We start from the raw sequence: 26,636 nt of genomic DNA, 5'->3' as shown, positions 1-26,636 counted from the left end.
CCTGATAAAATGATGGAAAACCTGTGGTGAAAGCTATCTATTTTGGACACTCTGAGAAGTATTTGAATCTGTATTTTTTCAGCTATAAGAATAGAAAGCCTGAGGATATCTACAATTAACTAGCTAGTAAGGCTCCAAAGTCTTCAAAAACAACTAGAGATGTGTAGAAGTAGACAACAAAATAATGCCTTAGCAGGGCCTATGATAGAAAATGCAAACAGTAGTTTGAAATGCAAGTAACACCTTAAAGAGATAACGGCTAACACAGATTGCCCAAAGGAATATTATTTGAAAACTTAAGACTTGGAAACATCCATACAAAAACATGGATGGAAATCTGACTGAAAGGGTTTGAAAGAAAGATGCAACAGGACAGGAATAGAAAATGTATAAAAGGAGTTTATATAAGAATAAAGTAGAAAAAGGCATAACTGGCTATGTTGGAGAAAGGTTAGGATTTCACTTCCTTCTGTCTGGAGGCATTGAAACTGCCTGACCTTTACCCTTTCATTGTATCATAATGCTTCTACAGTAGAACACTGACTCCCATCCCAACGGCCCATTATTGCTGAGTCTGGGCAACTGTGAAATTGGTCAGAAAAAAATGATGCTCCCAAGGCCATTGTCAGAGAGTCAATTTTCATTTAATGATAATTCAGCTTTCTGGAGTGGAAAAAGTCTGACCCTCAGCCACAGGTACACTTGAGTCTTGGACAGCCATCTAAGGAGCATGTGCCATGGGTCATCCGGGTTAGTGCAACCCCTCAGCACTGCACAAATCAACCCAAGGTGCCTGCGGAGTGTCAGTGGCATCACTTTTTTAGCAGCAATAATATCTGAAATTTGGAATAGACTTTTTGTATATTTCATAGTGTTCTCACAAACTGCACCTATGAACGGCAATCCTAAATCTCTTACATGAGCTACTAAGTTTGAAAGTCAATAGAGTAAACTAAAAATTGTTGCATAAAGTTTTGTAGATTTTCAAGCAAAAGTTTCTGTGATTCCACTCTAATTTGACTTTACTGTCAACTTATATTGTTCTGTTTTTACTCCTGATTCTATGAACTGAGATATGTCTACATCTTATCAAATAGAAAGAAATCCAAACAATCTCCCTACGATATTGCTGTGAAAACGTGATCAAACAGAGCCAGGTTTTAAAAGGTTAATGAAATAAAATTCTACAAAGGAACATGGAAACAAACCCTATGTTGCCTTAACGTGAATGTAAATGTTTCCTTGGAGTACACTATTCAAAATAATAGATTATTTTGAATAAAACCCATTCTGATAATACAAAATATCTAAATCCCTCTGAAACAGGTAGAAATTTCATTTAAATAGATTAATGAGTTTATGACAAGTTCATACTCAAGCGGTAGTCAGGCATTCCTTTGCTCCTTCCTAGGAAGAATAAATTTATTTTATTCATTCACTGTAAAAGTTACACTTTGTAATTTCTTAGCTATATAAATTATCATGGAATGAGAAATGGGGCCTACATGCCAGTAATAAACTTAAATCTGTTTGAATGAAGACTTCACAGTGATCTTTCCAATAATCTGTTTCTTTTTAAAAAATAATTATATACTACATAGTCAATTGAGAAATTAGCCGATTTACTAAAGTTAACTGATTAAAAAACCCAGGTAAACAAAAAAGCTCCCAAAGGTCCATTTAAAGAATAGATCTCAGGATAAAATGTCATCTGCCCTTGGGAACTAAATTGCAGCAGCAATTACCTTTTAAAAGTAAAGCCACCTCTCAAAAGACTGGAGCTTTTGTTCTTATCTTCAAAGAACAACTCACTTCCATCAGAATCAAACTCTTTACACAACACTTGATCACTCCACATCAAAGCACTTCCCTTTTCCTCACTCATTTCTTTTAATTAGAGTTAATAAAGATATGAGTTTACATGCTGACTGAGGTTGGTAGCAAATCTCTGGAAAACACATTTGAGAAATTAACCAGCTTGATTTTACTTTTTCTCTCTCTAGGGCCAGCCCACCCCTTCCCTGCTCCATACCTGACAGGTGCGCCTCGGCTGTGTGCAGGTTTCAGCATGACCGTCACTGTATTGTCAGTTTGATTCAAAGGGGTCTCAAGTTCATAAGCCGGCATAGAGGGTGCTGGGGGAAATGCAAAACACGGGAGACTCATTATATCTGGTTTATCCTTTTAGTTTTCTTTTTACTTTCATTTACAAAGAACATTAAGAACACAGTACCCTTAGCTTAAATTGCAGCTATCAACCAACCATGAAGAGCCTTTCTGTATACGTCCTACACAGAATATCAGGACAACTGCTAAAACCAGGATGTGCTGACTCCTTTGATCCTGTGTTTAAGTTGGCAGAGGGCATGAGGGGAGCTTGTGAAGTGTTAGTAATACTCTGTTTCTCAATTTGGAGTCTCACTAAATGGCTGCAGTCAGCTTGTGAAAATTCATTCAGCTGTACACTTCTAAGCTGTGAACTTTTCTGTACATATGCTTTTCTTCAAGAAAACATTTACTTCAAATGCATATTTAAGAAATAATTACTAGGATCATAAAACTGAACTTTACGCTTCTTCCATCTAAGCCAAGGTTTCTCGTGCAGCAAAGATCCATCTGGGGATTGGAAGAGGACCTTTGGAGCCAGAGAGGCTCACTGAAATTAGTGCCCACTTGTGGGCTCTCAGAGACAGCATGAGAGTGGAGAAGACATGGGAATTGAAGTAAGAAAGGGTTACTTCTTGGGTTTGACTTTTTGCTGTTTTGTTTTAACCAGCATCAGACCTTCGGCACATTAATTATCTCTGTAATTTCAGTTTACTTATCTTTCAAAATAGGAAAATATCCTCTAGGGCTATTATGAGAATTCAAAGAGATAACAGATAAAGAAAGACAGGCAAATATAATTCTGTAAATGTCAGTTCTCTTCCCAATGTGAATGCTATTTCCAGGGCCACTTCCTCTCATTCTTTGTTCACTAGATTGTTAAGTCTTATCAAGAGAAGACAACAGCTGAGCTCTTTGGTAATTCTGTCTTCACCACGACAGGAGAATTCATCTCATGCAGGCTGTGATAAGGGAGGGCACATGGTCTTTCTTTAAGATCCATAGGTATAGACAGGTATCTGATGAGAATGCTAGAGATCACTTCTTGTAAATACAGGTTTTTAAAATCTCTTACATATAAAATGCTTTTATGTAAAGACACGGGCTATATCTCAGTTCCAATTGTTAGATTTTCTCAGCATTAAAAATTAACTCCAATTCTATTAAAAATTAACTCCAATTCATAATATAGAATTACATTTTGTACAGAGAGTAGTTCTCTATCTGAGGTCCATGAAAGTACAAGATAGGGACCTACAAACTATAAAATTTTTTTCAATATAAAAATCAAATAGTGGGGCCGGCCCCGTGGCCGAATGGTTAATTAAGTTCGCATGCTCTGCTTTGGTGGCCCAGGGTTTCACCGGTTCAAATCCTGGGTGCGGACATGGCACCACTCATCAAGCCATTCTGAGACGGCATCCCACATGCCACAACTAGAAGGACCCACAACTAAAAAATACACAACTATGTACTGGGGGGCTTTGGGAGAAAAATAAAATCTTAAAAAAAAATCAAATAGTTTTTCTTGATGACCCTTCTTAGGCTAACTAAAATGTCAGCTGTCTTTGCTTTTCGATCGAACTGTATGACCTTGGGGGGGCTAACAGTGACTCAAATCAACCAGAATTTTTATCTAATGAAGATGGTAAAAATAAATTATTTTTTTCTAAAAGAATACCCTCTTTAAAATATTAATCTTTGAAATATGGTTTCCGTAGGGGAAAATTACCTAAAAAAGAGCTTGAAGGTATACACATTGGTACACAATTTCTCTTTAAATCTCCATGATAAATTTATGCACCAGATAATATCATCTTAGTTCATACCCAGGGATAAATTCACCTGATCAACATCACAGAGGAAGTACACGGTAAAATTATGACTAGAACCCAGATTTTCTGATTCTAGGTCCAGTGGTCTTTCTACTCACTCATCTGTACAACTTGTGTCATTTTCCTAACCTCTAATTTTTCTATCTCCCAAGGATTTTTCCCTCTTTCCCAACTCTCCACATTGTTCTTAAAACCTAATGCTTTATATCAAATATCAAGAGTATATTAAACTTCAAGTCAAGTTTGTGCTTATAAATAAAATCTTCACAGAATAAAAAATTTTCCCATGTTATAATTGCTTAAATCATTTCAAACTTCCCTCCCTCAAAACCTAGTAGAATGCTTACAGTACTCTAGTTGTGAGTACTTCCCGTCCTTCAATTCTAAACAAAAATTCTAAACAAAAACTTCTACGAAACTAGGAGTGAGGGACAACGATATAAAAATCAGGCTAAATATTATTTAGTAAACACTGACATTAAAAGACTGAGCCCCTTCCTGCCTCTTGCTTACCTACCCCCAGCCAAAACTGTCAAACTCAACACTTCCCCACGCCCTGTTCACCTACCCCAGCCAAAACAGTCAAACTCAACACTTCCCCACGCCCTGCTCACCTACCCCAGCCAAAACAGTCAAACTCAACACTTCCCCACGCCCTGCTCATCTACCCCAACCAAAACAGTCAAACTCAACACTTCCCCACTTCCTGCTCACCTACCCCAACCAAAACAAACTCAACACTTCCCCACTTCCTGCTCACCTACCCCAACCAAAACAAACTCAACACTTCCCCACTCCCTGCTCACCTACCCCAACTGAAACAAACTCAACACTTCCCCACGCCCTGCTCATCTACCCCAACCAAAACAGTTAAACTCAACACTTCCCCACGCCCTGCTCATCTACCCCAACCAAAACAAACTCAACACTTCCCCACGCCCTGCTCACCTACCCCAGCCAAAACAGTCAAACTCAACACTTCCCCACTTCCTGCTCACCTACCCCAGCCAAAACGGTCAAACTCAACACTTCCCCACGCCCTGCTCACCTACCCCAGCCAAAACAGTCAAACTCAACACTTCCCCACTTCCTGCTCACCTACCCCAGCCAAAACGGTCAAACTCAACACTTCCCCACGCCCTGCTCATCTACCCCAACCAAAACAGTCAAACTCAACACTTCCCCACGCCCTGTTCACCTACCCCAGCCAAAACAGTCAAACTCAACAATTACCCACTTCCTGCTCACCTACCCCAGCCAAAACAGTCAAACTCAACACTTCCCCACGCCCTGCTCATCTACCCCAACCAAAACAGTCAAACTCAACACTTCCCCACTTCCTGCTCACCTACCCCAACCAAAACAAACTCAACACTTCCCCACTTCCTGCTCACCTACCCCAACCAAAACAGTCAAACTCAACACTTCCCCACGTCCTGCTCACCTACCCCCAGCCAAAACAGTTAAACTCAACACCTCCCCACGCCCTGCTCATCTACCCCAACCAAAACAAACTCAACACTTCCCCACTTCCTGCTCACCTACCCCAACCAAAACAGTCAAACTCAACACTTCCCCACGTCCTGCTCACCTACCCCCAGCCAAAACAGTTAAACTCAACATCTCCCCCCTCACATCCAAGGGGAAAAATGAGAAAAGAAGACATCCCTGGAACTGTGTTTCCTGCTGTTACATATCCCACACCAGATGGCAACTCCATTTCCTCCAGGCTCAAGCACAGACATGTTCTGCTCAGCTGCACATGCCCAGAAATATTTCTCAAACTATGTCTTTTGTTGGATGGCATAATTGAGTCTCTACAAGCAAAAAGCTAGAGGCCATGAGCGCCTGGTGCCACCCCTCTATTGTCACCTCTCTCTTCAGGACTTGAAACTACTAATGGTGAAACTACTAAATACCAAGGAAGGCTGATCCTTCTGGAAGTGGACTCCATATACTGCTGTCTTTCTGCTGACCACTCAGTCATTCATGGCTCATTACAGAGATCTGTCCAACACTGCTACTCTGGTAACTTGGGATGGTCAAGTGGCTAAGAGTGTACAGAACAGAACCTTCTGCTCCTGTCCAAGTCCTCCAATGCAAACTGTTAAACAGTGGCTGCTTTATAACACAGGATGATCTTAAGCTCCCAAATTATAAATATTTGTAGTACTTTAATTCCATTGAGTCTGATTTTCAGAAACCCCAAAATATTAATTTGAATACAAATTAATCTAAGTTTGGGTGAACTTTGGATACTTGACAATGGGAATAAAAAGAACAAAAATGCTACTTCTGATAAAAGACATAATTCATGAATACACAATATACCTGATATTTTGGTGGTGAACTGATTTGTTGCTGGAGGTCCAAAACCCTTAGCTGTGCTAGCTCGGATGGTAAAGGAGTATGTGGTCCCCGGATACAGTCCAAAAAATAGAAAATGGGTTTCATTTCCCAGTTTTGAAACTCTTCCACTTTGATTGGATAAATCTATTTCTGGGTCAAAGGAACTGACTGCTTTGTAGGTGATCTGCAAGAGAATAAGAATGCGATAAAATATCTGGAGCAGATGGACCAAGACTGCATCTTTATCCAATAACCCCTCTGATGTACACACTGTCAGACACTTTATGATGAGCTCTCCTACTCACTTAGAGTCTTCAAATCCTGGGTCCAGTGAAGGGGCACAGGAACTCAGCCAAAACTGTTATGAGTTATTACTTTTATAGACAGAGGAACTGAAAGCCAGTAGATTAGAACATAAAGGATGAGCTCAGGTTTAAGCTAATTCCTTGAAGTTGTTTGCTTTCAAAATGTCATTTTTGAAAACTACATTACAGTTGGCTTAAAACAAAATAACAAAATATACAACTAGCTCAAACAGATAAGGACCTGACAAGGGTAAGGCCTCATCTCTCATTCAGTGCCTATAGTTTGGTTTACTGCTGAAGAGGATTATTGTCTACTGGGAATAAGGACACTTTTAAAGGTTTTCATCAACGTGGGCAAAGATATCTGCTCTAAAAATAAATCCTAGACATGTGTCAGTAGCTCTTGATACTTTGACTGTGGTGCTTATGATGGGTCATATTTAATTCTTTTCTTTAGAGCAATGCTGTCCAATAGAATTTTCTGTCATGATGGAGATGTTCTACTCTGCTCTTTTCAATACAGTAGCTGCTAGCCACAAGTGGCTATGGAGCACTTGAAATGTGGCTAGTCAGACTGAGGAGCTGAAAATTTTATTTTATTTTATTTCAATTAACTAAAATTTAAATTTAAACTTCCACGCGTGACTAGGAGTTGCCATTTCGGCCAGTGCCACTCTAGAAGGTTTCATGATATCTGCCACGTAACAGGTATTCAAGGCACATTGGATTGAGCCTGGAATGTGTGAAAATAAATATAGCATAGGTGCCTTTAAATTTTGTCCTTTCAAATGATTTTTTAAAGAATTTCACTATAAGTAGTTCATCAACTATTCAAGAAAATGCATTTTAGTGGTGATTACTAACTTCTGTCGGTTGTAATGACATAATTTTTAAATGTGGCATATTCAAAAGTTTTAAATGCAAAACTGAGCACTTTTCTTGCTTTTAAATAGGTAAACTTACTTATAATTTATGTGCATGAAGACTAACACTGTTATTATACAAAGTGATAACTGACATTCTTTCTTCTTATATTTATACCATGTGATTATAATTAAGGAGACCTCTCTGAAAGAATATTTAGATTAAATCAACTAAGCTTTGGCAAGAAAACGTTTGCTGTATATATTAATCACTGCAGTGCATGACACTATCAGAGTCAGGCAGCACATCTGTTGGTAACCCTCTCTCAGACTTCCCTCACGAGGTTACTCTAGTCAAGAGACAAGACCATGTCTACCACCCAGCTGCTGTGGGAGGGACTTCAGCAACAACGGCATTGCCATGTGCTTAGTTGCTTAGTTTCACCTCCATTCTGATGCCCCCAGAGAAAAGGGTGGTTCAGAGAAGGCACATCTAAGCTATGACAGCATACTGCTCCCCCAAAGTTTATTAATTAATTAATTCACCCATTCAAAACATATTCATTGCATGCTTCTTATGTACCAACCACCCTGCTGTGAGTTGGGATGTCATAGGTGATTCAGACATGGTGCCTGCCCTGGAGGAGGTAACAGTTTGGTGGGGAAGGAGAGAAGCATCCAGCAATTATGATACAGTATAATTAAAATAAGAACTAGCACTGCCCGCCAGGGCTAGGTTAATCTTATTCGTTTTACTGCCTTACTAAAAAGTTCAATGGGATACAAATGCTTACAGGACAAAGTCCAAAACCCCTAGCTTCGTGTTTAGGCTATGCCTAGACCTTCCTCTCCAAACTTATTTCTGAATACGTGATATGATGACATTAGATGTTCTTCTGTCCTGACCAGGGGATAAAGATTCACTGCCCTACAAGCACTGGGCTTTTCTGACACTGCTTTTGCTCATAAACTTTCACTGGCCTGGAACATGATAGTGTTATCTCTGTTCTGTTTTCTCCATTATGATCTCAGATTCATTCATTCCATTCAAATATTGATCAAATGTTGACATTCTGTGAGCCCTGGGGTCAGCAGTAGATGAAGGCCTTGCCGTCAGGTAGCTAGGAATCTGGACTGGGGTACGAGGGAGCTAGGGAGACATACGATGAGTAGATTAATAAATTTTAAACACTGCATTCCAAGGAAGAAACAAACTGGGTGCTAAGATAAAGAATATTGTCTGGGGAGAAGGGTACATACACAGCCATTTAGAATGGTTGGGGAAGGGCCCACCGAGGAGACGTCAGTGAATCTGAGAAGACTTAAACTTTGTGAAGGAGCCAGCCATGCCAAGAGTTTGGGAAGAAGAGCCTGAACTAAGGCTGTAAAGCAGGAGCGCTCTGGGCACAGTTAATGGACAGAAGGGAGGCCTGTATGGCTGCAGCCCAGCGAGTGAGGTGACTGTGGTTCACGGGGGGCTGCGGAAGGGGGCAGCGACAACAGCACGCAGCTTCTGTATTCCAAGATACGAAGCATGGACACATACAATGAGGGGACTTCGAACATTTAAAGTGTGAAAACAAAATGATCTGCTTCCCCTTATAAAAACATCATTTTGGCTGCCAGGTGGGGGACTGATTTGATGGAAGGGAGCAATAAAGGTATTTGGGAGACCACTAGGAGCTACTGCAGAGCCCACGGGGTAAAGCTATAGTGCAGGTGAGAGAATAAGTGGCTGGGACCACAGTTGGGGCAGTGAGGAGGGCAATAAATGAAAAGAATTGCCATATTTTAGAGACAAAATGGACAGAACTCAGTGATGGACTGGATGTGGGGGAAAGATGGAAAAATCAAGGATAGGTTAGATGTTGTGGGCTTGAGTAAAAGATGGCTCCACTTACTGAACTGGGATGGAATGAATGAAGAGAAGTTAACAGTTGGATTGTGGACATATCAAGTTTGAGATGCCTATGAAGTCAAGTGGACATACTGTGTATGACACAAAACTGGGGTCTGAGAGCTCTGGGCTGGAAATAGAGACTTGAGGGTGATCAGCACTGAAATATTATGGTTCAGGAAAGGATGAGGCCACTGGGGAAGGGATTTTAGGGGAACATGCATATTTAATATAAGGTGGAGGAGAAGAAGCCAACAGAAGAGCCAGAAAAGTGGGAAGGAAGCCAAAAGAGAGAGAGCTGTCATAGAAATCAAAAGAGAAAAGAAAGTATTTTAAGAAAGAAATGCTTTCAAAGATGCTGTTGAGAGTTCTGGTGAGATTGGAACAAAAAGGTATCCATTGATGTCTCAGCCAGAGTTCCCATGTTACTTCTCCATAAAGCCCCCGACACCTGACCTAACAGTCACTGCATCCGCTGAATGTCCTCTGTTGCAACTGTGTCCATACAATTCACCTGGCAATGATGTTGCATTATATTGCACAACAGGCTCTAGGAGCTCTTGTATAGTCTTAGATTGTGATTTACATATGCCAAAGGAACTGGAACTCTTCATAGAATTGTCTCTTCTTTCTGAGGAGTGACTGATGTCTTATTCTACTTTCTGATCCCACTGTGATCAGTAAATATTTGGCACTTAGTATATATCTTCCTACAAAGACTACTGGGGAGAGCAGGTGTGAGAGCTCTCACACAAATGCTCACACTATAGCAAGCAGGATGTCTGCTCGACTGGCACAGAATGTAAAGCAAAAAGCAAATGCTTTATCAAAGGACTTGCTGTTCTGCTGGGGCTGCTGGGTTTGTATTTGCCTATAGCCATGGAGCTGCAAGATAAGCCAGGCCCAGGGTTCTTAATTGTCTTTCAGTCACAGCCCTTTGATAATTTGATAAAAATTATAGAGCTTCTCTTTTCTACCCATAAAAACTCACATATACACGAATTCATGCACTCCTAAAAACTATGAATACTCTCCCTCACCTGTAACAAATCCCTAACAAACAAATATGTTGTATATTTGTGGACACAAATCATCTGAAAGTTTATGGATTCCCCTCAAACATATAAAGCTCTGGGAGACTGAATTCTAGGGATAAAGAAAAGATCCTCAGGAACAGGGGCAATCTGGCTCAAGAACTCCACTGCCCATTGCAGAGATGATGCTCAATAAGCATCTGCTGCCCTGAGCAGCAGTTCTCAAGGGCGCCAGGATATACCTCCATGCTCAAAGCCAAATGCAGCATGTCCTTTGGGCATTTATTTCTTCACTGTTCATTCAACGAGTGTTAATTAAGTGCCTATTAAGTATCAGGCTGCAGAAAAGCAGCAGGAAACACCCAGAAGGAAAGTTTGGGACTGCTTTCACACTTGCATTGCATCACTGGCTAAGGGCCAAAGCAGTTTTTTTTTTAACTTTTTATTAAGATTATGATAGTTTACAACCTTGTGAAATTTCAGTTGTACATTATTGTTAGTCCTGTTGTAGGTGCACCACTTCACCCTTTGTGCCCTCCCCCACCCCCCCTTTCCCCTGGTAACCACCAATCAGTTCTCTTTGTCTATATGTTTAACTTCCACCTGTGAGTGGAGTCATACAGAGTTCGTCTTTCTCTATCTGGCTTATTTCACTTAACACAATACCCTCAAGGTCCATCCCCGTTATTGTGAATGGGACGATTTTATCCTTTTTTTATGGCTGAGTAGTAGTCCATTGTATATATACCATATCTTCTTTATCCAATCATCAATTGATGGGCACTTAGGTTGCTTCCACATCTTGGCTATTGTGAATAATGCTGCGGTGAACATAGGGGTGCATGGGACTTTTGCAATTGCTGATTTCAAGTTCTTTGGATAGATACCCAATAGTGGGATGGCTGGGTCATATGGTAGTTCCATTTTTAATTTTTTGAGCAATCTCCATACTGTTTTCCATAGTGGCTGCACCAGTTTGCATTCCCACCAACAGTGTATGAGGGTTCCTTTTTCTCCACAACCTCTCCAACATTTGCCACTTTTTGTTTTGGTTATTTTTGCCCTTCTAACCAAAGCAGTTTTAATGAAGCCTCTATAGGGAACACTCACGTTCCAGTGTTGGATCTAGGTAATGTTATGGGATGACTCAAGTCAAAAGCAAACTGAAAAGCAAACAACATACCTAGGGGTTAAATTTAGATGAGATGGAGTCAACTGCTGTTTTGTTGGATGATTTCTGATTTGTATGTAAGTGCCTGAAATATTCCAAAAGTATCTTCCCCTCCTCCACTTAAAGTTTCAAATTCTAAACTGAGGGATTCATAGAGAACCAAAATGTAATAAGACACAATCTTTGACCAGGAGAGGAACCAAAATCTTCTAGGGAGTGTGAGTTGATTGTAATTCCATTCAGTGTTAAATACAGTCCTTTAATGGAGGTCCAAGCAATCAAAGGAATAAATAATTAAGTCTGATTTCAGGGAAGGAAAGAATCTAGGATGCTTCAGGGAAAAGTACAGTATTTGAGTGAAACACTGAAAGATAAACAGAAGTCTCATAGGAGGAGAATGGAGGGGAGGGCATCAGGACAGAAGAAAGATATAAGCAAAAACAGGTGGTATGACAGTTGAGAAGGTTCTTGGAGAAAAGAAAATTCCATATTCATGGCTCCTTAAATTCCAGAAGAAAAACAATGGGAGATGCAGTAATAAATGTAAACTGGGATTAGATCATGGCGGCCTTCAATACTGAAACCAAACTTCTTTACTTGGCCCTAAAGTTTATTTCTTTCTACACTACTACCTATCTCAGTCAACGGTGACTGAGCCTAGTTATCCAGGCTCGGGATCCTGAGGTGTCTCCAACTCTCAATCTGTCAACACCCCAATTGGGTGACAAGTTCAGATCATTCTACTTTACTATGTGCCCAAGCAGCCCTGCACTTTATACTCTTTTCACACATTGTATTGATTTGCACTTACTGATCTGTTACTTATTTCATTCTCTCTATACTGAGTTGCTGATAGGGCCCTTACTTTTAGCAAGAAGGGACAACACTTTTGTATACTTTTGTCGTCACTCACTAGGCAATTGTGAGCCATGTAAATTTAGTGTGGTACAGTGGAAATACTGTGTATTTGGGAGTATTAGTGACTGATAAACTTTTGGAAACAGATGTGATACACAATGTCTAAATTTTGATAGATACCCTCAAATTACCTACAAAAGAAGTTGCAAATGTATCTTCCCATTAACAGTCTAGGCGTGCACATATTTCCCCACATTTCTGCTTAACACTTGATACCTATGAACGTAGTTTCTGTAGCGCTTGTTTTATTGCTTTCTTAATCATTAGTAAGGTAGGGTAGGTATCTTTTCACATGCTTACATGTCATTTGGATTTTTTTCCTATAAGTTGCCTGCTCTTATTCTTTGTCCATTTTTTTCTAATGGAGTGTTTTATCTATTTCTTGTTAATCCATATCGTCTCTGTACATTACAGCCACAAGCCCATGACTGCTATAATATTGAAAATCATTTCTCCAAGTCCTCTGTTTGTATGTAGACTTTCTTTGTGGTATCTTTCATCATTCAGAAGTTTAAATTCTTCTATAACCAAATCTGTCAATCTTTTAAAAAATGACTTGGGCTTTATGTCAAGCTTACAAAGACATATTACAAAAATGTCTTCCTTATTTTTCTTAGAGTTTAAGTTTTGCATTTAGATCATGAATCTATTTGGTATTTATTTCTGTATGATGTGAGGTGGGGACCTTATATGGCATGTTATTCTTGTGATAAAATGCTGGATTTGCTAACATTTATTAAATTTTATCCATCTATATTCATAAATGAACTTTCCCTATAATTGCTACCTTGTAAAATTTGGAAGGACATGTATCTAATTGTTAATAGTAATTACATCTGGAATGTGAAATTGGCAAGCAAGGATATTTTATTTTGACTACTTCTATACCTAAAATATTGTTTCAGAGAACAACATTAGATTTATAACTTGATAACATAAAAATGTTGATAGCTGTTGAGGAAGCGTGTAACTATAAGTCCCAGGTTTTAGGAAGATGACTCTGATAAAATGAAATGGCAGATAGGGAGGAAAGGTAGGAGGAAGGCTGGAGCTGGAACAAAGGTGGGGAATACAGAAAGGACAGGCTCGTTGGAGAAGGCTGAAGATGGATGTCAGGGGGAAATTAGGGCAAAGACTAAGATCAGAAGAATGCTTTAATGTTGTAAATTACCGTAACTCGTGACAAAAAATGATGTCATCAGCATTTTCCAATCATTAACGGTTTGGTATACCTTTCATAAGAGGTAAAGAGAGAACTTGAGAATAACCTGAACCCATGGCATACCCATTTACATCTACAGCATTCAATCTGTTTTTTTTTCTCTCCTTCAGAAACTATCCAGTGTGCTCCCTGCCCTAAAGAACCCCTGTACCACTTGTTAGTAAGCTTTTTTCCAATTATGAAAATTTACCTCCCCTAAATTTTACCTATAGTCAAGTGTGTTTCTATGACAGAATACACTGTTCCTAAGGTCCCTCTTTCCTTTTGGGCAACTGTTCTACTTCCTCAGCATGACGTCTGCTGCAGGAGACGGGTTCTGCAGAGAGGGGACCGAGTCTGGTTCAACATCAGCCCTCAGCTCCAGGAGGAAGCTATGTCTGTCGTAGACTCTGGCACAAGCTGGGCAAATCAGAGCATGTAGTGCATCTTAGCTAAAGAAGAGCTCCCTCCTGAGACCCCATGTAAGGCCTACCCAGAGGAACCTGAGACTCCCTCCCTCCTGCTTCTAGAAAACATGGGGAGAAGAGAAAGAAAGATGGCAGTCAGAAAACTTATATTTAACCACTTAAGCATGATTCACACATTTGACATTTTCCCTCAGTACCTAAAAAAATGAACCATGCTGCTCTACTTACCTATATCTGATTTTTAAAACCCTGATTTATGACACACTGACGTATCCCCATTGTCGTGGCATTTAGATCAGTGTTCAACTGGGAGATCCGGGCTGCTGAAGTCAGAGAGATTAATGGGTTCTTCTTTTAAATTATTATTCCTATTGTTTTCACATTAAAGTTACTTATTACCCAAAGATAAATGTTCAGTAGGATCAGAAAGAATCTGGCTATTATTTTCTGTCTGTCTAGATATCAACATGTGATTTTTAGGACAGATAGACCTATTTCTTGGAACTTAACATTGGCTTCAAAGACTGTATCTTTTCTAGTAAAATATTCTGTTATTCTTAGGTAAGAATTTCCAAAACTGAGACTGCCAAATGGTCTTGGGGCCAAAATATTAACTATAGTTATTATAAGATTATAAAAGATTCTGATCGCTGAGAAAAAATTGCGAACTTGTTTAATTATAAAACTTAGCTCTACTAAAGCTGAGCCATGGATTTTCCTAACACTCGATTCTTTTACAATGAAGCAGCCAATAAACAGCATCAGTAACTTAACATGAAAATCAACTTTTTTCTTTTATCTTTTCCCTTACTTTGTTTGGCTTTCAATTAAAAACAGTACTTTTTGGCATTTCAGTACCAATTTTCAAAAGGGATAAGGAAACATACATGTGAGGCCAGCTGGGTCAGGAGGGTTACCAGTGATTACCGCCTGACAGCTGATCTGCTCAGGCTTTTGTCTGTAGTTCTGAAAGGTATTCAGGCAGAGCTTCCACAGGAGCAACTGCCGCGATTTTTAGAAACCTAACAACATATAATTTTGTTGAATTTGCATTCAAATAAATGCTAGCTTAAAAAAAATGCACCTGCTTGTTTCTATGACAATAGCCATAGTGAAATGATGCTCATACAGCTGTGATGATGACTGCCACCCCATTATTGCTGTTATTTTTCCTTGAATAATTCATCAAGTTCTTCTCTGCTTTCTATCATTCAACCATTTGATATGCCTGAGTAGACAAAACTACGTCACAGAAGTCTAAAGGGTGTTTTGCTAATACTAAGAAAACAAAAGACATTATTGTATTGTTATTCCTGTGGCAATACCTGCTGACTTTGCTAATTGGATAATCAGTGTTTATAATTCAGTAGTAAAATATTTTATAGCTAGCAAGAATTGGATTCTGCAATTGTCTCCTAATCAATATACTCTACAAAATAGCTATTGTTTTTAATAAAGGTGATTTTTTAATATTAAGTTGCATCTTTACATATAATAACATATAATCTGGAAATATTCAAATTATTATAAATATACGTTCTGAAATTATACATAAGTCAAAAACTCAGTTTTAATTTTTTTGATTTTATACAGTAACCATTATAACTATTAAAGACATTCAACTTCTTAAAAGGAATGTCATTATGCATTTTTTAATACTAGAGAGCCTAGATATCATAAAAATTAAAATAAAAAATTAAATTACTAACGAATGTGTACACTACCTCATATAAAGTGATGATACCGTACGTTTGAATGGGTTCTCGCCACTGAAGAAATATCTTCTCCTCAAAGGTACTTCCTTGGATGGATTCAGTAGGAACAGCACCTGGCACTAGAAGGGGAAAAAAAAATTGATAAATGTTTGAGTAACAAACTCCCCCTAAACTAGATTTTTCTAGACTTGATAGGTTTTTAGCTCTCTATTGAGGCACAAGATTTTAATAGCACATAGATACACTCAATTTTCTTTTGAAGATCCAAAATTTAAAACCATTTTGGTTACACCATCCTTATAAAGAAAATAATTCTATCACTTTTTTCTTTAAAGTTTGAATCAACTGGACAAAGCTCAGTAATCAGTAATCTCTCAGTAATGGGAGATGCAGTAAGAAATGTAAACTGGGATTAGATCATGGCGGCCTTCAATACTGAAACCAAACTTCTTTACTTGGCCCTAAAGTTTATTTCTTTCTACACTACTACCTATCTCAGTCAACGGTGACTGAGCCTAGTTATCCAGGCTCGGGATCCTGAGGTGTCTCCAACTCTCAATCTGTCAACACCCCAATCGGGTGACAAGTCCAGATCATTCTACTTTACTATGTGCCCAAGCAGCCCTGCACTTTATACTCTTTTCACACATTGTATTGATTTGCACTTACTGATCTGTTACTTATTTCATTCTTTCTATACTGAGTTGCTGATAGGGCCCTTACTTTTAGCACAGAAGGAACAACACTTTTTTATACTTTTGTATAGGACCTGAATAGACATTTTTCCAAAGAAGACATATTGAAGACCAACATGAAAAGATGCTCACCATCACTAATCATCAGGGAAATGCAAATCAAAACCACAATGAGATACCACCTCACACTTGTTAGAAGGGCTATCATCAAAAACAACAACAAATAACAAGTGTTGGCAAGGATGTAGAGAAAAGGGAACACTTGTGCACTGTTGGTGGGAATATAATTGGTGCAGTCACTATGAAAAACAGAATGGAGGTTCCTCAAAAAATTAAAAATAGAACTGCCATTCAATCCAGCAATTCCACTTCTGGGTATTTACTTGAAGAAAACAAATACACTAATGTGAAAGACAGAGGTACCCTTATGTTCACTGCAACATTATTCACAATAGCCAAGATATGGAAGCAACCCAAGTGTCCATCAATGGATGAAAGAGTAAAAAAGATGTGGAGTATATAAATATAATGGAATAATACTCAGCCATAAAAAGGAATGAAATCTTGCCATTTGGGACAACATGGATGGACCTAGAGGTACTATGGTAAGTGAAATAAGACAGAGAAAGACAAATACCACATGATTTCACTTCTATGTGGAATATGGAAAACAAACAAATGAACAAAGAAAACAAAACAGAAACAGACTCATACATACACAGAACAAACTAGGAGTTGCCAGAGGGGAACAGGGTAAAATGAGTGAAGGGGATTAAGAGGTACAAACTTCCAGTTATAAAATCAGTAAGTCATGGGGTGGAATGTACAGCCCAGGGAATGTAGTCAACAATACTGTAATAACTTTGTATGGTGACAGATGGTGAGTAGAGTTAACATGGTGATCATTTTGTAATGTATATTGAAATAGCAAATCACTATGTTGTACACTTGAAACTAACATCATATTGTATGTCAACTGTATTTCAATAAAGAATAAATATAAATAAACTTAAAAATAAAAATTAAAAAATAGAAACATTGAAAAAATTGCCTTATGTCAGGAAGAGATAAAGTGAATTGAAACAAAACACCAGGCAAGCTAATTAAATTAGGGAAGACAGTACCTTGTAGGAACTTAGGCCCAGCATCTATTCATGGAAGTCCTAGGAATTCAGGATGTGGGATATATAGCCTTAATTTCTAAGTTTGTAGAATTGAGCCCTATTCTGTCTTGTGACACTCTAAACAGTAATAAAAAGATAATTTTTCCCACATACTTTCTCATGAAATAAACAATTCAATAAAAATATTATACTACAACAAAACTCACAATGTTCAATGAATTATAGCCTTTGTGAATGGTAGATAAATAAAGTGACTCCACAATTATTTTTCTCCTCAAACTTGGTATTGTTTGACAATTACTGTACTTCTGTTTTTCTTTTCTCTTTTTTGAAGTAATTTTTGTTGTTGTTGTTAGGAAATATAGTGTGTGTGTGTGTGCGTGTGTGTGAGGAATATTGGCCCTGAGCTAACATCTGTTGCCAATCTTCCTCTTTTTGCTTGAGGAAGACTGTTGCTGAGCCAACATCCGTGCCAATCCTCCTGTATTTTACGTGGGAAGCTGCCACAGTGTGGCTTGGCGAATGGTCCTAGCTAGGTCCACGCAGGGGATCCGAGATGGGGATCTGAACCTGTGAACCCTGGGCCACCAAAAGGGAGTGCATGAACTTAACCACTACACCAGTGAGTCGACCCCAGGAAACACAATTTTAAATAAAAGTTTTTCTAATTAACTACATGGCAGTGTGCTATGAAACAATAGATTTTTATTTGGAAATAATGCATGCACCTCAGGGACTAGCAAGTTAATTTAAACAAACAAAAATAGAAGTTATTCTGATCTCATGTTTTGACAGAACTTGAGAGAATTCCTAGCTCATGTCAGATCCCTGTCTGAAACCCAAAGGTTTAGAGTGGGTTCATGCTCAGCAAGACATATCTATCCACTCACCTCTAGAAATGCCTGCATTTATCTCCCTCTCTCATTGATGAAAACATTACTGTTGATTAGAACACGAATTAAATGATTACCGACAAATTTACTGTTTTATTTAAAGACTAATAAAATATTTTTGTGTTTATTACCTACTCAATATCATGCATGTTGCTATAGAAGAAAAACAGATGGCTTCTTCTCTCAAGTAGTTTATGGTTAAGAGAAAAAAATTTATATATAACGAAAGAGAGAACAAGAAAGGGTCACCATGAGTTGCTTTGAATCGTTACAACAATAACAATAATAATCATTTGTTAAAGGCCCGCCTCTGGCAGCTACAAACAGCTCTCCATGTAAATTTCTTCTAACCCTAATACACCTGAGAATTGTTATTATTCTTATTTCTCAGAAGACGAAATTGAGGCTTAGAGAATTAAGGATCAGTAAGTGCAAATAATTTCAGAAGGATGAGAGTAACATGGCTGGAAGAGTTGGAAACAGTTTTATGAAGAATCTGAAGCTTGAGGAGAACTTCAGCACGTAGCGGAGGAGATGAAATTGAAATGCAGCCAGGTGGGAAGGCACATGGGAGAGGAGAACAGACAATGAGGAAGAGCCCAGGATGCAAGGAGTGTTGCATACAGGAGCGAATTTGAGGTGAGATCTTTGCAGAATGACTGCAGTGGAGGAAAAGTTGTTAGTTCTAGAGTATGAGCCAAGAATAAAGAAGCCCTTGAAAATCAAGACTTGGAAAAAGAGAATCATTTAAAGCTCTTGTGGAGAGAGTGACATGATGCAAACGTATTTTTAAAGATTAGTTTAATGACTGCATAGGGGGCCATTGGAATGGAAAAAGCTGGAACACAAAGAAGAGTTGAAACCATTACAGAGATTTCAGCATTAAATAATGAGGATCTGAACATAGGTCATGGAAGTTGAGAGACAAGAACAATCTCCCATTTTGGAAGTAGAAACAACAGGAGCTACGACCAAATTAAATACAGAAATGTAGGGGAGGAAGGGTCCAGAGATGGACCTATTGACAATACCGACACCTTCTTTCCTCTTTCCTGGGAGATGAAAAAGAGTTGGAAGAAACAGAAATAGGGCTTCCTATCTCAGCCTTGACTGAGTGACTTGTATCAAACTAATACTGCTTACAAAAGTAATTGTAATAGGACAGCTATTTGAGAGCAGCCAACACAGGCAGGACTTGAGGGGCTACAAAAAAGAAAAGAGAAGGATGTGGGGTGAGCTCCTCCTTTACTCTGGCTGTTTCGATGTTCTTCTTCTACAGCAATATGCATGGTGTTGCACAGGTAATAAACATTCCAAAATACTTTGGCAGCTCTTTAAGTGGAACAATAAAGTGTTATTATAAACATTTAATTCATGTTATAATCAACGATCAAAGGGCATAATCAGCTGCATGAAGAAACAGAAAGTTAAACATCTATCTTCCCAGGAAAAGTAAGAGTATTCATTTAATGGTTTCCAAGGTCTTTGCCACTTATTCTGACCCCTAGCAAATGAATTTCACGGCAAATGTATGAAACATTATCACTGTATTTTATGTGCTGTAGGAACACATTGTTGTACATGACAGTCCCCTTTATAATCAGAGGAAAAGCACATTTAGATCCATGCTCTGGGATTCAAGGTGTAATTTTACTATTTTAAATTATTTTAGAGGTTTATTGCAATTGTGTATTTGCTTTTGTTGATGAGTTGCTGGAAATGTGCATGGTTTATTTGTTAAACCCTTGTTTATTGACGTAATATCCGATTACAACATTGTTCCTGTGGGAAAGTATGTTTTTCATGACCAGCACCCTAATGAGGTGGTGCTAAAAGCAAGGGCAGCCTCTGTTCTGTACTGAATTTTTATCTGAACTATGAAAAATGTTTCAGAATGCCATTTAAATACATTTAAGTAACCATTTCATTTAAATTACCTGATACCCCAAACAACAACTCTTCAGTCCAACACGATAATAAAAGTTGAACAAGAAACACAGCATACAGAAAAGTAATTATATGACTCATAAAGAATTAAAATCCTACATCTTCATGCCCTTTACCTTTTTCAGTCAATGCTTAAGTACTCAGAAGCACAGACACACATTTGTGCTGTTCAACACAGTAAGTAGTTCTTTCTTCCAGTTTCATTACAAAGATCTCAATTTAAAAGAAAGAAAAGCTGCTTTTTTAAAAGAATATCTATTTCACACAAGCATATTACTTGAAAGTACTCACGATCTTCATCTGTCTGTACTATGAGTTCTTGACTTTCCCTCCGTCCCTCAGGATTCATGAGGACGAGTTTCACACTAACGTTGGTATATGGTGAGAGGTTGGTGATTGTATGCTGGGGGTGGGAATTATCTGTATCCCAGCTTACTTCTTCCCGCACTTGTTCCTGTCCTCCAACTTGGTAACAGTAGTGAACTGTAAGATTATAACTATGGCAACGAGTTACGTTGTAGCCAAATGGCTCCCAGCGGATAGTGATTTGACGAGATTTAACTTCTACTACTTCCAGTTTTCTTGGGCCACGCATGGGATCTATTAGAAAAGAAAAGAAGAAAAAAGACGACATAAGAGAAAGAATTATAAAAGTTCTGGTGATGCCCACATGTCAAAGATAGTCCTACTTGTCCCCAGTACCTGCTCTCCTCTTCTTCCAGAGTAATAAAATCCCTAAATCACAGCTGGGCATAAGGCCACTGAAAATAAAGACTAAAATGTTCAGCGTCTTCAGCAAGGTGTGGCCATGTGCCTACATTCCAGTGAGTGGCACATAAGATGATACGTCAAGAACAGTTTCTGGGAGGTATCCTTGAAAGGAAGTGGCTCACCATCTTTGTCCATTTTTCCTTCCTATTAGCTGGATTGAGGATATGATGTTTGGAGCTCATGCAGCCATAATGGACCATGAGGTGCATTGGAATTCAAAGCAATGGTGAAGAAGGAGACAGAATTCCTGATAATCACTGAGCTATCATACCATCCCTGAACTTGCAAAATTTTTATCAGGGAGAAATACAATGCTTTTATTTAAAGCTCTTCGCCTCTGGGTCTCTGATACACAAAACCAATCTAAATGTTAATTATACACATATTTTATCTTTTAAAATTAACTTGCAATTATGCAATTGGAAAACATAAGAATAAATGCTTGTGAATTCAGCATGAAATATAATGATTAGAGAACATAAACTTCTGAGCAGAACTCCAGGCCTTTTTGGGTTCTGATTTGTATAGAATTCCAAACAATTAAGGTGAAAGTAGTTCTTTCCTATCGCTGACAATGTCTTAGTTATTATTCCTTAGCTTAAGCCCCAGGTACAGAGCTTCAAGCTTAGAAATCTAAATGACATGCAGGGAATATAAGCATTTTGAATGATTTGAAAAAAAGAATATACACAGAGGAAGCTTAAACTTAGTATGAAAATACAAAACTAAACACAGAAAATATTTATTGAGCACTTACTATGTGCCATACACTTTTCTAAAACTTTCACCTTTCATGGGTTTGGGGAGAACTGATCTGAAATGCTCTGCTTTGGTAGACCCATAAATACATTTGATCCATATATTTGATTTTTCTTTTCCTGAATTGTGGCCATCATATATGAATGTAAAAAGATCTACAATTGGTAAGGGAAATAAGCATGAGAACTTGAGAAATAACAGCTACCATTTACTGAGTGTGCACTTACTACATGCAAGTTGCTTTATATATAGTCTCTATTCCTCAAAACAATCCTGTGGATTAAGTACTATCCTCCCCAATACATGGATGATAAAATTGTGGCTAAGCTTGGTTCAACAACTTGACCAAGGTCAAGGTTTGACTGGGGCACTTGAATTCCTATCTGACAACTAAACATATGCTGCTTCAACTCTACTGCAGTCTCTACCAAAATAAAGAAAATCGGATTGAAAGAAATGAGGACGTTAAAGATACCAAAACTCCACTTAAGACATGACGAAAGAACGTGAACTATAATCAAGATTCCATGTAGTTAATCTTGGGACAAAAGTGGTGAAGAATCCTTCTCCTGTCTCCTAACTCCATAGAAGACGGGTCCAGGCCACGGTCCCCAGCTCAGCTTCCCCAGGCAGCCCGACCTCTACTGTGTGGCTGCTGGATATTTGTTGGGATTAGTACTTAAGTTCATTTCTTGATTTCCATTTATGCATAAATTGCTTGTTTTCTTCATCATTGAAGACCTAGAGAGAACCTAGAATCATCCTCTTTCCCTGTGACCTCCAACAAATGAAAACGTTTCAAGTGAAATCATGTTTTGTGGGTTTTTTTTGTTTTTGTTTTTTTTTTAAGAAACTCACTCTTGGGTTTTCTTTCAGCTGAATTATTTTTTTGGGGTTGGGAGGTGGCGGTGGGGAAGATTGGCCTTAGGCTAACATCTGTTGCCAATCTCCCTGTTTTTCTCTCCAAAGCCGCAGTACATAGTTGTACATCCTAGTTGTAGTTCACTCTAGTTCTTCTATGTGGGACGCTGCTACAGCATGGCCTGGAGTGGCGCTAGGTCCACACCCAGGATCCAAACTGGCAAACCCAGAGCTGCCGAAGCACAGTGTGCGAACGTAACCACTTGGCCACAGGGCTGGCCCCAATGTTTGAGTTTCATATATGCTAGATAGGATTAATCTGCCAGATACCTGCTCAAACCATAAAACAAGGTTAACAGTGATCATTGCTACTCCATCCTGTAATAACTCTAGGAACCAAGGACAAGTGAGACGAAAACTCCCCCAGGGAATCTTGAGTGGCATTCTCATGGGATGTTCCTTATTATTAATTTTTTATATTTAAATTACTAGTGTTAGGGAAAATATCATAAATAAGCTATTTAGAAATAACACTGGGCGTTTTTTCCAGTCTAGTGACTTTTTTTAAAGTTAATTTTTATTGAGTTTATGATAGTTTACCATCTTGTGAAATTTCAGTTGTACATTATTGTTTGTCAGTCATGTTGTAGGTGCACCCCTTCACCCTTTGTGCCCACCCTCCACCCCTCTTTCCCCGGGTAGCTGCTAATCCGTTCTCTTTGTCCACATGTTTAAATTCCTCATATGAGTGGAGTCATACAGATATTGTCCTTCTCTATCTGGCTTATTTCACTTAACATAATTCCCTCAAGGTCCATCCGTGTTGTTGAAAGACTGGCCCTGAGCTAACATCTGTGCTCATCTTCCTCTATTTTATACGTGGGATGCCTGCCACAGCATGGCTTGATAAGCAGTGCATAGGTCTGCACCCGGGATCCAAACCAGTGAACCTCAAGCCACTGAAGCGGAGCATGTGAACTTAACCACTGTGCCACCAGGCTGGCCCCCAGTCTAGTGACTTTTTATAATTTAAAGGAAAGGTCTAATTTTACCTAATGTTTCATTAGTTGAGTGTTTACAAAAACGTTTAATAAGCTCCAGATCCCTTATGCATAAACAGATTAACATGCATCTCTTCGCCCCTTTCTTTATTAATCACAAGTTTCCACAAGGACTGTTCCAAAGCATTTTCCTAAGGTTTTCATCAATTGTACTGACTAATAAAATGACTAAATGCTTCAGATATTAGTTTAAACAAGCAATGCAGTTCTCACTTAATTTCACTAGAAAACTACTTTCCACTGCATAAATAAGCCTGCTTCATCTCAGTATTCCTTAGCCAAGAAAATACACACTTGAATTAAGCTCCAGGATTAAAAAACAAGGGTTCTAGCTGTCTACTGGTCAAATTTTCCTGAAATGCATGTTCCCTTCCCCTTTCTTATTACCTCTTAGAATCCCATAATGGTAAAATTATATCTCAAACTTTCCTTAAATATGCCAAGTAAAACAGCTAGGCCTAGCACAAAACAACCAACCATCTCTATGACCACGACCCCAGAGACTCTGTTGTCATGAATGGTAATTAACAGCCTAGAGAAAGAGGCTGTATGAGGTCTAAGTCTTAGAGGAAAAGAGCCTTTGCTCACTGGCTTGCATCTTCAAGTTCCCAATTTACAAAAACAAAACTATCTCACAGAAGCCTTCCAAACAGAGTATTTCCTTTGTGGGCCTTTGCCTATAGTACGGTTCTGTTGTGTCTCCTGATATGTCGATACCAACATGGCAGGGTCAATCAAATCAATGGGGGTAGGGATGAAAGCTACTTTGACTCTGATTGCTACATACTTCTCCCATTCATCAACAGCTGAAGAGAGAACTTGAATCAATACACAGGTGACACGGTCCACCTTAGATGAAACGCTGTCATTTTCTCTTGCCAGAGCCCAAAGGCAAGAGTGAGTAAGTTGGGAAAATGGCTAGTAAAACACAGATACATCCAGTAACATAAATTGAGTATCGTGTGCTACCAAGTGCCTGTGATAACATCCTCCTTTGACAATAGCATTGATAGGCTAAGTCCAATGATAAAGGAAATCCAACAATCTTTTCAACTCATCCTAAGCAAACTGCCATATTTCATTGCTTTTTTCTTTCCTTCTGCCATTATGCAAAACTGAGTTCTGATCTAGCAATGGCTTATAATGGTTACATCTTAAATTAATGTTTCATAGCACCTTTATCTTCAGTGTTTATACCTGAACCGTTTCTGTCAGTGTGCTGCTCGCTGTGAGTGAGGCACTCCACAGAGACCTTTACTCCAGTGACTACAGTGACGATCACTGAGGACTTTGAAGGGCATCACTGTAGGAATGTCTCACACTGTAGGAAAGAAATAGCAACTTCATAATCAGAAGTGTGTAATTTCAGTAGGCTAATTACAACTCATACTCCATTGCTGGGAGCAGAATACAAACACTGCCAAAAAAACTTGGCATACTATTACTCACTTTCTATGTGCTGAAAATAATCTCTCAGGGTTAGATAACAGGGTAATAAATTATATTCACAGGACAACTAGTTGTAGGATATTTGCTTCTCTTTCCTCACAATCCTAAAGATGCAAGTTGATTCCAAGGTCATTTCTCTTGACTCTCGCACCCCTGGCCACACTGGAAGGGGTATCATGAAGCCCAGCTGGCATGAATCATGAGGCCACTTGGTCCAATCTGGGCACACTGACTCATGATAAGAGACTAGAATGGCCTCTTTAAGTAGTGCAATGGCTGTCGCAGCCCAAGCTTAGTCAGGGAGTTCTTACCGATTTCTCTGCTGGCATGAGCAGCATTTTTCATTTTGTTCTCTTTCTGCCAGTTTGAGCCGGGTTTCAAGCAGAGAAGTCTGATAGTTGCAATCTTGACCTGAGGGACCAGCAAGCCTAGTTCTAGCCTCCAGCACTTTAGCATCCTATTTAATCAGTGATCCTGGCTCCTTCTACATTCAGTCCTGTTTTTCTACGAATGAGGGTAGAAACTGACCGTTAGGATCAATTTCCACTGCAGGTTCAATTCACAGCTCATTTCTCTGGAACTCTGCACTTTACCTTCTATTACTACTCCAGTGCTTTTTCAGAAACTCAATTTCAGAACTTGGGAGAGATATTTGGGTGTAATTTTAGGATCCTGTCATTGATAATCAAAAACGCAGATTACAAACCAATGCTCCTGCTAACAGGTTTCTCTTTTCTCTCTCTTCATGAACTATCCAGAGGTCTATTACCATAAAAGGAGTAATAACCAAAATTGCACGGTGGGCCCTCTTTGGCACCTTCAGCTACTCTATTTCTGCCTCACCAGGCACACAAAGGAAAGTGACAAAATAATAAAGCAATAGCTTTACTTACTTTATTCAGTTAAATCAGAGCAAAGACCTGATTAACTAATATTACATTGACCTACCCAGTCATTCAATATTCCTAAGCAGCAAGGATTCAAGGCACGGCACTATTTTCAAGTAACATAGCTATAGTTTTTGAATTAGTCAATGTTTTCTAGAATTTATAAAGTGCCCTTTGTGGTAAAGTTGAAAATTTGAAATATATCAATCTTCAATTTATGCTATCTATAAGTATCTATAAACCTGTGATATAATTGAATAAATTAAAACGTCATAAAAATTATATGAATTTGAATAGTCTCTTTTACCAAAATACACTTCACATTAATAATTTTTACATTTTATCATGATTAGAATCAAGAAATGCA

The 26,636-nt window shown here is 38.7% G+C and overlaps 1 protein-coding gene across 8 annotated transcripts in view; it reads right to left on the bottom strand.

Annotated features, from left to right (window-relative positions):
• The window catches only part of PTPRM (protein tyrosine phosphatase receptor type M), a 771,793-nt gene that overhangs the window by 275,288 nt on the left and 469,869 nt on the right, over positions 1-26,636 (bottom strand). For all 8 annotated transcript variants that reach the window (XM_070629469.1, XM_070629471.1, XM_070629470.1 and 5 more), the window contains exons 8-11: positions 20,773-21,081; positions 15,832-15,941; positions 6,273-6,474; positions 2,033-2,135 (exon numbers count right to left, since the gene is read on the bottom strand). In XM_070629469.1, the coding sequence (XP_070485570.1) occupies positions 2,033-2,135; positions 6,273-6,474; positions 15,832-15,941; positions 20,773-21,081 (724 nt within the window). The remainder of the gene's footprint in view (positions 1-2,032; positions 2,136-6,272; positions 6,475-15,831; positions 15,942-20,772; positions 21,082-26,636) is intronic.

The sequence above is a fragment of the Equus przewalskii genome, chromosome 7 (assembly GCF_037783145.1).
Source record: "Equus przewalskii isolate Varuska chromosome 7, EquPr2, whole genome shotgun sequence".
Classification (NCBI taxonomy): domain Eukaryota; kingdom Metazoa; phylum Chordata; class Mammalia; order Perissodactyla; family Equidae; genus Equus; species Equus przewalskii.
The sequence above is the reverse complement of the archived record's forward strand: the minus strand, read 5'-3'. Positions and strand labels throughout refer to the sequence as shown.